This window comes from Gallus gallus, chromosome 1 (genome assembly GCF_016699485.2).
Source record: "Gallus gallus isolate bGalGal1 chromosome 1, bGalGal1.mat.broiler.GRCg7b, whole genome shotgun sequence".
Lineage (NCBI taxonomy): Eukaryota > Metazoa > Chordata > Aves > Galliformes > Phasianidae > Gallus > Gallus gallus.
In genome coordinates this window covers 189,974,160-189,987,895 of record NC_052532.1, presented here as the reverse complement: position 1 = coordinate 189,987,895, position 13,736 = coordinate 189,974,160, and the positions used below count along the sequence as shown (strand labels likewise).

The following is a 13,736-nucleotide window of genomic DNA, read 5'->3' as shown; positions in this document are numbered from 1 at the left end:
AGAAAAGTACATAGGAAAGAAGTTTTCTTAAGGTTGCTTGCTGGGAAAGTAGATGTTTGGCTCAAAGAGTCTGAAGGTCTTGAAGGCTTCCTTTTGCCTTCTGATATTGGTGCTTTCTGTCTTCTTGTTACATATGAGGGTCTGCATTTCTGATAAACCTATTGCATTGGTAATTACATGTAGCAGTGCCTCCTGAGAAAGAAGGAGGTTAGCATCTCTATCAGTTGTTGGTCATCCCTTCATTGCTTCCTGAGTGTATTATTGCTAAGCAATTTATCAAGACTTTAAAGCATCAGCCCTGGAAGAAAGCTGTCACAAATGCAGAATTCAGCAAGGATAATGGATTTATTCTTTTGTGTTCCAAGGTTTCTTTATACAAAAATGTCACAAGCTGATGATCTTATTCCTTATTTTGAAATCTCTGACTGCATGAAGTTGTGATGAAGCCCATGCCTGGACAGCTCTGTCCATACAATGCATCTGCATCAAGGGGAAAGCTGAGTAGTGCCAGGTATGCTCAAGGAAAAGGAATGATACAAGACTGGAAATCATTCATAAACAATGGAGAAACAGCTTTGCTACTTCCATTTCAGATGGAGAACTTTCATTGGAACATATTCTCCCAGATAGCAAGGCAAAATATATTTCTTTTGCATATAAATATCAGTAAAGATGAAAAGGGAGCAACAGGTCACTCTGTACTCCTTTGAAGACTGGCTAAAAAAATGATTTGAAGTGATGGATTTTCATCACTTTTTGGATTATTAGCTTTCCAGTGTAATGGTAGACCAGAGTTTATAGTCCTTATACTCACCAAACTCCTAAACTGGTGAAAATATTAACAGCAATAATCAAATTGAGTTAGTTTCTTTTAAAACCTGCAAATAATTCCCAATTTATTTATTCCTATTCTTACTTGCATTTCCTGTGCTTTCAGAATCCTTTATGTACTGCTGACTTTGTGGGTAACTTGTTTCATAGTTGGTGTCTATAACATATGACATGTTGGAATTTGTGGTTTATTTAAAAAAAAAGCATACATAAAATTGAGCACTTTTATGCAGAGAGCTTTATTAACACCTGATATGGAACTGTTGCTTAGAACTGTTTCATCTGAGTGAGGATGGGAGATATGAAAGGTATGAAAAGCGTTTTTAATGAAAATGCAAAAAGTATTGATCACTGAAATTTGAATTCAAATATGAATTTTCAAGAAAATGTTTCAAACTTCATACTCAACTAAGCCCTTGAGCTGTAAATGTGAGATATCTGGAAAGCTGCTGCCTGTGAGCAATTCCCATTACCTCTCTCTCTCTGGCCTTCAAATGCACAACCTTTGCCTTGTGATTCTGGGCTTTGTGACAATTTTTGCTATGAATCTCAAAGTAAGGAGTATCTGTAGAGTGCTCCTCCTCCTTCTATAAGATCTGGACCTTTTATTTTGCAGACATATCCTCTTTAAGAATGTGAGGATAGTTTTAAGGAAAACTTTTAAGGAATCTCTGGACACTGCTATACATGGTTATCTGAGTTTGTAGGGTTAGAGGTTTCAATCAAAAATCTTATTCCTGTCCAAAGCAGATTATTAATTTTCTAGCCTTTATTTGGACTTAGATTAGACTGTTTGTTAATGAAAGAAAGAAAATAATAATTGGCGATGTTTTATCCAGCCTTTTGATCAAGGTTTATTTATAGTTTTGTTATTTTGATAGCATTGGTTTGGTGTAGCATTCATCCCTTCCTTGTAGGAGATAACATATTGCTGCCATGATACCAATGACTTTTTCTAATCCTTTTAAAAAGACTTTCTCAACTTTCATCTAAATATACAATGCTTCCTGCTTACTAACTATGCATTGTTGAATATTCCTTAAAGGTATCTAAGTGGAAACATAGAAGGTGTTTAATGTTTTGGGAATACAAATCTGAAATTGCTAAGCACAGCTCTTCCTGCACTTTTTCCTCCTTATAAAAGTGTTTAGCACTGCAATGCTTTAGAAATGTTTACTTTTTGGTGATAAAGAAGAAAGCAGAAGTAGGCTTTGTGAGTTAATGTTCTCAAATCGGACTCAAAATGGAAAGTAGCATGAAGCCTCAGTTCTGTTCTCAGAGGTCGCCCTCCTTTGCTCTCAGCATGAGGAAAGGAAAGGTGTATTGTAGCTTCTTGCAATATACCTGTCTTAAATGAGAATAAAACAAAAGGCTAGTTGTTCTTTTTGTTTGTTTGCTTTTTACATGATGTTCAGCTTCAGGAACGCACATAATTAAGGGAGTCCTCCAATTCAAGCAGCTAAATAATAGTTTGACTCATGTGAAATGCTGAGAGTAATGGTGGCAGACAGCAGAATTTATTCTGAACTTTTCTTCAGGGATTCTGACCCAACCCACTGTTGCAATTTGTTCTGATGGGCTCCAAACCTTTGCTAAGATGTAATTGAATCACGGCAAATGCAAGGGAAATTACAGGAAGATCAGCCTGAAAGCCGGATGGTAGCATCTTGCACTGCCATGTGGAACATTAGACTAAAAGTTACCCCCTCATTCTTTTGGCTCTGCAGAGTTTCAGGGAACTGCAGGATTCTTGCTCTTTTTCCTCCTCTATGCTACATTTGGGAAGCAACCTGTGTGTTCTACTCAGCAACGAAATACCCCTTGATAATTCGGGACAGATTTACTCCCCCTGGGAAATAGCCCTGGAGTGCTTCAGGCTGCAGTTCAAACAGGACATGATACAAAAATGCAGCCTGTTATGAAATGGGGGAAAAAAAGCTGATTTTTACCTGCTCCCTTAAGCTCTGCTGTTGTTCCCTGAATGCTCCGTTGTGGAAGGAAACCAGATGGCAGCTGCTTGGGGTTCAGGTTGGGTGAAGACTGCATTCATCCACCTAACTGAGAACTTCACTGAAAAAGTGATGGGTAAAGATTGATCCTATGAGCTGCAGATCTTATATGGCGATAGAAAAATGATTTTGTCAGGCCTAACGGGTACTAGTAAACTCCTAGATGCTCCATCTGGAATGGAGCCCATTGTGCCTAGTGATTGCAGCACGTACTGTGTTGTGTGTAATGCCATTTTCACTTGTTTGCAGCAGAGCCATGGCAGATGCCCATCCCACAAATGCTCAGTCGAAACACCTGCCTGGATACCCATTCAGCACTCTACCGTAAGTTTGAGCCTTTTAATGAAAAGCTTTGAGAGACTGAATGGTAAGTCTCAGTGTCTGGAGCAGTGCTGCCAGGTAAAATTTTGAGACTTAGTGCTTGAGAAAAAAAAAAAAAAAAGTAAGTCCTAAGACCAAACCAAACTCTGTGGGAAGCCTGAGCTGATGAAATGTTGGGTATAGTCTTAGCAGGGCTTCTTCAGAAGTTCACCCTCTTCGGAAATTTAATTCATTCCATGTGGAGCATGGGGATCAGTGGCAAGTGTGGTGTGGCAAGCATGGTTGTTGGTAGAATCCAAATCAAATGGAATGTGGAGTTCCTGCCACTTGCTGTAACTAACTGTGCTCCAGCTGAGCGTGATGACAAGGAGCCTGCTAGTTTTGCCCTGTCACGGGCATGGTTTGTGGGAATTAATCCATAAGCTCCTGCTGGGGCTGCCAGGAACAAGTGACATTTATAGCACCACTTGTCCCTAGACTCAGATAATGGCACCATGATGGGGAAATGCTTATTTCTTTTCCACTTTTTCATGAAAGAAAGACTGGTGATCCTACGTGCTTCATGGACTAATAAGTGGGAAAATTAGTCCAGCATTGGTAACTTTTGAGCTGGTAGGCAGTAAGTGAACTTTACTGGAGTGGAAATGGTCTGTTTAAATGCTGCCAATTAGATGTCTTCAGTGAGATTTGCTTTAACTATCAAGGACATAGTAATATTTGAAGAGAAAAAAGAAGCTACGGTCAAGTTGACACTGCATTGATTTATATCTTGTCTGAATATACATTGTATATAAAGCCAAATCCTTGGATGCTGGAAGTTAGAAGGCTTACTAATAGAGCTATGGTGATTTATCTCAGCTGAGGAGTTGGCAGGATTTAGGTGACATTTTCTTTGGCTCTAGACCACAGATTGATGTTGGTCCTCAGCTATCAACTTGTCACCGTTTATGAGTAGATGAATGAGAAACAGATTCCGCTTTTTGTCCTCCCTCGCTCTCTTGCTGATCTTGAAAGTGACTGTAAACCCTGTATTTTTGATTGTCTTTAAATTATGTTAAAATTAATGATATCATTGTTAATCTATCTATGAATATAGACCCACATAAACATATTTATTGAGCCATTGAGCTAAACAGATGTTTTCCATCTGAGGATCTAGCCCAGTAACTAACTTCTAAGTCTTAATTATTTGTTTACATTCTCATAGAACTGGATTGGCTTTGTGATGTGGCCTGATTGTTATTTTGTTTGTATAGGGAGGGCTGTGGCATAAGCACAAGTATGGCAGCGTGGTGCTCTCCGAAATGGAAATATGTGATCGTAAAAGTAATTAGGTCAGGAGCAGTTGCACTCAGTGATTTCCATTAACATCAAGAACTGACTTTTTGGACAGTGACTTCAAAAGCTTTCATAAGTAAAATGATTTTTCTTCCCATCTGGGTATTTTTTAGAATATTTCATTCTTAAGCCATCAAAAATGAAAGAATTTAGACTGATTAGTCTTTGCTTGCTGTGTTACACCAGGTATGTGCATGCATGGGTAATTCCTATAGACCTGCTATCTTGCATACTTGCATACTGAAACAAAAAATAGTAAACTGAGGATCCTACTTTGTTGTCTTTATTAGCACTAGAAGTGATCTAACATCAGGATAACTCTACAAGCAGTGTTATTTTTAAACAGTTACAATAGGGAAAAAAAAACAGAACACAAAAGCTTACTATTAGAATGCAGTTCAACCGTTCACTTGGTTACTGTTTTCTGGAAATATAGAGTACAGCATGTGTTCATGAAATAATTGCCTGTTTGAAGGTTGCTTCCATCTGTACTTAAATGTTGAATGGAGTGAAGGAGCTCAGCAATACCCTACAAATAAGTTGGAGTTCACAAGATAGCTGCTGTGATGGTTCTTTTTTATTGTTTTGTTTTATCTATCTATCTATCTATCTATCTATCTATCTATCTATCTATCTATCTTTCTATTTCCCATTAAGCCATTTCCTGTGCAGCCAACCAGATTTTTCTGCCTACTTATGTGAATTAGGTATTTATAAGCATTTATTCATAAGCCAGCTGTGACAACTCTGTGCAACAATCATAGTGTGTGTTTGGATACCTCTCAAGAGCATTGTAGTAAACAGCGTGAAAGAATGACTGTAAAGCAAAATGGTAAACCGGGTAAACATCCTCTTTCACCCATTTCCTTGGCTGTATCACCCTGGAATCCATGAGTCTGGGAGAGATTTTTCTCTCCTTTTTCAGCAATCTTTATAAAAAACGCTATGTCCTCTCCCGGGATTGCCTTTGTCATCTAGTGCAAGAACCAGGAGAGCTAGCAGTTATGTAACAGTCTGACGCTTTTGCAGTCCCTAATTTACTGTCTTTTTTGAATTTACTGATGATTCTTGCAATTAAGATTCTCAGTTCTGTTTGGCAACTCGCCATCTGCAAAAGAGGGCATAAGTGAACACTGACTTTCTGCGCCTTCACAATGTCCTTAATTAGATTCATTTTAAGTCTGAGAGTTTTAATCAAGGGAATTACCTAAGGGTGTCTTTGTCTGCACTTACACTTTTAGTCATGTCTTCCAAAGGATTTGTAGTGTTTGATTATAAAATACTCCAAAACGAGTTTCACTGCTTTGCTTTTGGCATACTAAACTTTCTTCTTACTAGGATGACTTGCTTGCTAGATCTATTATGCAGAGATAATGAAGTATCACAGACTGCATCTGTGTTGCAGAAATATTTGGGGTTAACAGTATTTTTTGAGGTCAGCATTCAACACATTCTCTGTGCAGCATTAGTAGATTCTCTCTGCTTTTTCACGCTACAGAGCCCTTGGTCCATCAGTCTAATCCCCTTCCACCCTTTTGGGATGTCTTCTGCTACTAAGAAACAGCAGAAAGGAGTGGTAAAAGTTATCTGGGGCACAAAAGATTTCTAGTGAGTGCCCTAAGTCATTCAGTGCCATCTAACCCCTCAGTGTTCAGAAGTAAACATGGACTTGGGAACAGTGGAACCTGTACGAAGATCTTCACAGCTGTGCACACTACCATAGCCCATTAAATCATAAAATCATTGAGTCATTAAGGTTGTAAAAGACCACTAAGATCATCAAGTCTAACTGTCAACCCATCCCCACCATGCCCACTAAACCATGTCTCTCAATGTCACACCCCAATATTTCTTCAACACCTCCACGGATGGTGACCCCACTACCTCCTCGGGCAGCCTGTTTCAATACCTCACTACTCTTATGGAGAAGAACCTTCTCCTAATATACAACCTGAATCTCCTCTGGTGCAACTCAAGCCCATTCACTCTTTTCCTATTGCAGTTACCTGGGAGAAGAGCCAACCCCCACCTTTCTACAACCTCTGTTCAGTGAGATGTAGAGAGTAACCCTGTCTCTCTAGACTGAACAATCCCAGTTCCCTCAGCTGCTCCCCATAAGACGTGTGCTCCAGACCCTTCACTGCTTTGTTGAACATCTTTGGACACTCTCCAGGGCCTCAATGTCTCCCTTGTAGAGAGGTGTCCAAATCTCATGGGTTGTAGCTTTATGTAGGTGCTACACCGTGGGAATATAGTGCACATTTTGGCTGCCAGCCTGCTTGGCAGCTGAGCCTGATGTCTTTCTGCCCTCACAAGGAGAGCAAAAGTCACTCTTTCCTGAGCCCTGCATACATATGTAGGATATTATGGTCCTGTTTACATGGGATAAATCAGTGAACAGATGATAAAGTTACTTTGGCTTTGACTTTTCCCAGTTTACTGGGAACACTGTAAGGACAAGAATGCACTCTAGCCCTGCACAGTATCTGATTCTAGTTTGATCTGGAAGTTAGCTCATAAACATTTCTGGTTCAATCTAATCAAGGGTTTCCTTCTTCACATAAGTTATTCTAAAGAAAGTTGTACTTTTGGAAGATGCCTGTATGTTAGTTCTGGTGGTTGTGCTTTAAGTAAAGAATGTTCTGACTCTTGTACAGTGGAGCCAAGTGGGAACATATTGAAGCACGCATATTCTGTTTTGTTTTATGGCTCTGAGTCTGGAAGAATCGTTTCTGAAATCAGTTTTGCTCTCTTTAAACACAAAACAAATAAATGGCTCTGTTTGGCCAGACTCATTGCTCTCCTGAGACTTCAGGTTGTGAACTGTGTCCCTTCCTCTCCTGTGTGGATGTGCTCTATAAAACATGTAAATAGCTCTGCACTACAGAAAGTAGCTTTCACAGGGGCTCTTTCACTCTCCCCGAGCTTTAAGTCTTTTTCTATTAAAACACTGTTAGCTAATAAGTTCTGCAGACAATCTGGGTGGTGGGAAATGTTTTTTTGGGTTTTTTTTTTTTTTTTTGGCTAATATGTGAACTATTTGAAAACTGAGCTATTAATACAATGCTCTGTTTCTGTGTCTTGCACCTTTGTGCTGATGGTAATGGAAAATTCTAAGTGCTAAAATTCAGCTTTGTTTTTAAAGGAGGTAGTAAAGCAATACCATGCATGTTTCTGCTGGGTCATGGTATTACTGCAGCTCTTCATCATTCTCACTCCTGCACCCCTCCTTGCCTAGTGCTGGAGGCACGTTGCTGTCCATTTCTTCACCATTTAAGGAGGCTGTCTGTATCCTGCACTACTGAAATGCTGTCATCAATTGCCAGGTACTAAATCTGGTTTTAAACTAGCCACTTAAATCCCTCTTCCCCTTGCTCAGCCCTCTGATGCTTTTTGCTCATTTGCATCCCCCCTCCCCTTCCCAATCTTCTCTATGATAGAGGTGGGGAAGTGCTGGGACATCTCTCCTGTAATCAGATTTATGGATTCAGTAGGGAAAAGTTCAGCTAAAGTGAGGTAGTGTTGGATTAGCAGTAAAGCACAGCACATCCCAGCAGGGCAGCAAATCCTTCATGCTTGGGCGGACAGAAGCAGACTCTAGCAGTGCATGTGTTAACAGAAGTGACTGGCTCAGGAGCAAAATTTGAGAGAAAAAAGGCAAAAGGAGCCACTTGGTCCTCTATTTCATCAAGTACTGAGGAAAGAAAAGGGAAATAAGATTCAAAAAAAAAAAGACACTTTGACACTGACATATATATACTTATGACCCATGCTGTCCTTCCTCTGGTTTTAGTTAATGTGACCCTAGTGGCACAAAGAGGGGGGGGGAATTTCACGATTGCAAAACAACCTCAGAAATCCTTCAGATAAGGAGGCAATTCAATCTTAAAATTCAAATGATACACATTAAGTTGTACAAATCCATTATCTGCAGATTGACCCACTTAGTTGCTTGACTTCATCATCAGGAAATATTTCACATGACTTATTTACAATGAGTAATCTCATTAAGCACACATTATGTATAGGATATTTGCTGTCTTTATTGCTGTATTTATTTTATGAGAAGCACCAGGATGTTGTTGCAGCACACCCAGTCACTGAAGTGGAGCAGCACATAACTGAAAACAAAATACATCTATAATTTCAGTTTTTCTTTAAGCTGAAACTCAGTATTGATCTTTATGACAACAATTATTTAAGGGTGAATTTTTATTGAAGAATTAGCTACCTAAAATTTCTCCAGCTCATGAGGTTTATGAGCATATATATATGTATATATAAAAATAATATCTTTCTGGGCAGGGTTTTAAATTTCTGTTTCAAGGCCCGATTTAAAGTAACATTCTGGCAGCATCACTGAAGTTTAAAAACAGTGTGCACATCCAACTTCTATGGTATTTATTTATTTTTATTCCCTGATGCAAGGCTTGATTGGAGTATAGTTTTTCTGTTAACGCATACATAGCTTAAGGGTTATCTCCCAGGAGTGTTGATATCCCTAAGCTGCACTTTTCTGGCACGGGAAATTCTTTGCTAAGGTCAAACACGAGCGATTCAAGTATTCTGAATTTATGGACCTATACATAAAATTAACTCCACTCTTTGTTTACATCCTGTAATAATCCACAAATATGATTAATATTACTTCTTGAAGTATTTCTAGTCCCCAGTTAAATGGTGAGTGTTCTCAACCAAAGGGTGGTTCAAGTGGAGCATTAAGACTGTGCCTCCAGGTCAGTAACTCTTTCCACAATGATAGCAGGAAAATGTACCTTAGCAAGGCACCTCATTGTGTCTGGCACTCTAAAAATGTATAGAAGAAGGTTGTATAGAAGACAAAGGGTAGAAGTGATGCCTTGCTTGGCAATATTTCATAGAGACAGTGAAAATGAAATTAATCTCTCCAGGTTTGTATCAGTGAAGAGCTATAAACGCTTTTGAGATGCAGTTCATTTTTATACTGTTTTTTAAAGTATGATCTGGGCTGCTGAAGGGCATGCTTATTGTGATTAATGATAAAGGTGATATAGATGGCAACCTTTGGTATAGGTGTCAGGTATAAGAAGATTTCTCAGTGTTGACAAAGTGGTGACCAGCAGCTCATTATAAGACATTCCTTCTAGGCTATGCCAGTATCAGAATATCAGATATTCCTTTGTAGATATGTGAAGCTGCTACTGACTTCTGATCAAAATGCAAAAGAATACAGGTTTGGATCATGACATAACCCAAGACAGAGCCATTCAGCATCTCACATGACCCTGTATTCTATCAACCATCTTTTTCCTTAATACCATAGAAAAAAGTTCTATCTAACTAAAGCAGACCACATGTTCTAGTTCATTTTCATTTGTACCTTTAAATTGCAAGTCCTGTTTTTCATTTAGTACATGCCCTGTAATGCCATGCACATTTACGGGGATATAGAAAACTAAAGGTCTCTCATTATCACATAAATGGCCGTGAATAGCCACCTAAAATGTGTTCTCCAAAGATTTATTTGCCCAAAGTTCTGAATGTCTCCTGTGTTGTCCCTTGGGGATGTCCCTTTAGCTCTGTTGGTATCGCTCATGTTCCACGACAAATGAGTATAGGAATCTTGCCCTGGGGCTCATCCTATATGTCATGGGGGTGTTGCACAGGCATTTCTGAAGAAATGAACATTAAAAAATTCTGAAAAGGCTGATGGAATACTCATATCTCTGTTATTCAGGGCTTTTACATATAGATAGATAGATAGATATAGATATAGATTTATATATATATACCCACATATATATATATATATATTTTTTCCAGTTGGGAATAGTCATGCAAATTAGAATTTGTTTGCTTTGTTTGTTTGTTTTGGGTGCTCTAGGGAAGCAAAAAATATAAATGGGAAACTGTCTGTGAACCATATAATTAATAAACTGCTCGGTGCTACAGGAAGGCTATGAATTTTAGGTCTGAATACCCTGTGCTTTCAAGGGTTTGCAATTTTGAACTCCAGTTATCCATGCAAGCAGACCTGGGTTGTGTTGTCCCTTCTGGGACTTGAACATTGCCAAAAAACCAAAGGTTTTAGCTCAGCGTTGTTTGTTGATGGCTCTTGCAGTCTAAATGAAGCTTGTGTATACGTGTGTGCCTCTGAGCTTTTCTGTTTTGACATCTGCCTTTTTTTCATCTTATGTGAAGTCACAGGTACAAATATTTGTTTGAAATATTTAATGTTTACTATGAATTCTGACACATCCTATCAATCATTCCAACTGTACCTACTCATCTGAGCCAAGGTAGGCACATCTTTTTTTTTTTACTCTGGGTACTTAATGGTATTTCCTTAGTGTCTGGGCATCTTAGGATATTAATCTGTTGTCATAAGGCCTGTGACAAGAATTTGAGGAAAGCTACTGTCTCAATTTTATAACTGAAGAAGGTATCGAAGGCCAGATTGGATAAGGCACCGGGCAACCTGACCTAGTGCATGATCTAGTGGTTGGCAACCCATGGCAGGAGCTGGAACTAGATGACCTTTGAGATCCCTTCCATCCCAAACCACTCTATGATTCTGATACAATACACCAGTAATATTTATAGAGGAATCTGATCCTATGATTCTATAATTCTATGACGGTGACTGCCACATAGAGGACAGTCAAACATTTCACTTTTGGAACAAGCACTGCACTCAAGAAAATTAACCCATGACAGAATCGTTAGCCCGAATGTGATGCCATGCCTCTGTAAAACATTTAACTTGTCAGCTCTTGGAACAACCTTGGGGCTCTGTAAAAAAGAACAGAGTGACAGAACAGGACACTTTTCATTTGTGGAAAGGAAAGAGGCATTTTACACTTATTTACAATCACAGAAAATGGAGTAACTTCAGGAAAAGATTTTGATAGGTTGTTTTAGCAGCCTGGGCTATCTCTTTATGTGGCTATTTGCCTTCAACTTTGGAGCTGCGTTCGAGCTGTAGAGCAACAGGACGACCAAGTTGTGTAGGAGCTGTCAGATCCGCAATCTGCTCTGCTGTCGCTGTCGATGCTGAGAGCCACGTTACAGGGGCAGCTACATTTAGAGGCAAAGTGTTCCATATTGCTTTGAGTTGTTTTAACGTATGGTGGAAGCATCTAAAATTTGATGTGCTATAATTAAAGAAAGAGTAAAACAAGAGAAAGGCTGAAGCTTTTCCTCCCACAAATACATAGGATATATATGTATTTTTGTATAGACTTTCAATACCTCCTCCATGCCGCTGGCACCTGAGCTTACCCCAGCTGCAGATCTCTGCTACATAAATACAATCCTCATCCCCAGCTAATCTAAGCCTGTTGGTGTTCAACGCCAATCCTTATTTGCTGTGCCACTTGTCAATCTGACAGAGGTGGTATTCCCTTCACTGACAATACCAGTCTGGGATTTCCTGACTGAAGGATGAACCTTGAATTATTTTGAGTGATACTCATATTTGGACAACGATTTACTATCTTAAAACTGTTTGACAACATGGAACGAACAACCAAACTGTTCTAGTGCGAAAAGTAGTGATTTCTAGCACTGGATAGGCAGACGTAGGATTTAAATGTCATGACAGTAGCAGAATGGCAACACTGCACTGCAGCACAGACAATAAGCTTCAGAAGACTGAATCTAGTCATTTCTTGTTACAGGAAACACTGTCATGTCTTACGTCACTTAAACTTGGAAAATATTTAGTCACTCTTCTTCTAACCTCCACTGCCATCCTGTGCTGTCCACTGCTGCTGAATACATATGGTAGAACAAAGCATGACACACAAAAAGTCACTATTTAACGATGAGTTTCAGTTGGAGTGCCAGGTGAATAACTCATGAGACAATTTGTGATCTACCTCAGTTTTACCCTTTGCTGCACCCCAATCTGTTGCAGGTCTGCATGGTAGATAGAGCTTTTCATTCTAAGCTCAGTCTGGGCATTCTAAGGAGCCAATTTATGTCACATTTGACATTAGCAGACTTACTCTATTTAAATGGTTCATAAAACTCTAGAGTGGCCATAGTAGATAGAAGAAAAATCCCAACTGGTATTTATAGCTCTGCAGCTGATAGAGGTCTGCAGTTGATACTTAGAGATAAAGTGTGGTAACTCATCAAGTACAGTGATACTTCCCATGGAATATCTTTCTTGTAATCAGTAGATTAGAGGCTTCTTATGCTTGAGGTTATGGATGGACAGTTACTTGTGAGAGATAAGAACTAATTCAAATAAAAGATAGTGGAACAAACTTCTGTTGTCAGATATGTTAGAGTAAATCTAGATTTGCACTGGCATAGCAATACAGTTTGGTTCCTCATTCCCTTCTTGGATATCAAAAGTCTACAAACCGGAATATTTGACTACTCTCATGAGTAGGTTTTTTGTTTGTTTGTTTTGTTTTGTTTTTAATAGAGAAATAATTGTTTTGCTAATAAAATCTTAGTGTTTACCTTATTGATTCTTAACAGTAGTAATACAATTTTTACTTATCAGATATAGGCTTATCAGATTTCTGGAATAGTATGTAGGCTTATTCTATTTGAATATAATCTAATCAGCTACACATTTCTTCCCCCGGTAGATACGTGTATGAATAGTGCTTTAGGAGATTCAAGGGGTGATTTAAACAATGATTTTTTTCTGCTTTCTTTCTCAAAATTCAAATTGCAACTGGCTTTCTGAAATAACAATTGTATTACTAAACAGCGTCTTCTAAAACAAAAAATGTTTTTATTTTCTGTTTATTTTTGTACACTATGGCTGATATGGTATTGTGGAGCTCTTGTAAGATTATTCACAATCTTTCTATTCCACTTAATAGTAGGACCTTGTATCTCCTTTCATTTCTGTGAAATCAATGGCAAAATTGATTTTGGAATGAAAGTAGAAGGATGTCCTCTAGTTTATCACCTCTGATAATTAAAGAATTTGAATTAGGTTTGTCATTTCACAGCATTCACAGTAGCAGTTTAGAAGATTGCATGCTTATTGGGTTCTTCCATATGCCTAACTGATGTTAAGCAGTAAACTTTCTGAAAAGGGAGCTTATGAAATGCTCTATTTACGAAAACCAATATTGACATCTATATTAATTTATATCTGATTATTTTACTATCTTCAAATGGTTTTTTGGACACGGAAATTGGATATTATTTTTTATTTTGGCCTTGTTTAACAGTAGTAATCTACAACATCACTGCAGCTACGTGGCAGTGAGCTGTTTTGTGTTCCAG

The 13,736-nt window shown here is 38.6% G+C and overlaps 1 protein-coding gene across 20 annotated transcripts in view; it reads left to right on the top strand.

Annotated features, from left to right (window-relative positions):
• Positions 1-13,736, top strand: part of DLG2 (discs large MAGUK scaffold protein 2) — a 999,237-nt gene that overhangs the window by 161,777 nt on the left and 823,724 nt on the right. For 12 of the 20 annotated variants that reach the window (XM_025146908.3, XM_025146906.3, XM_025146910.3 and 9 more), the window contains one exon: positions 3,090-3,164. The exons of 7 other annotated variants lie outside the window; for them this stretch is intronic. In XM_025146908.3, the coding sequence (XP_025002676.1) occupies positions 3,090-3,164 (75 nt within the window). The remainder of the gene's footprint in view (positions 1-3,089; positions 3,165-13,736) is intronic. One more of the 20 variants, XM_046902666.1, reaches the window with a different exon arrangement.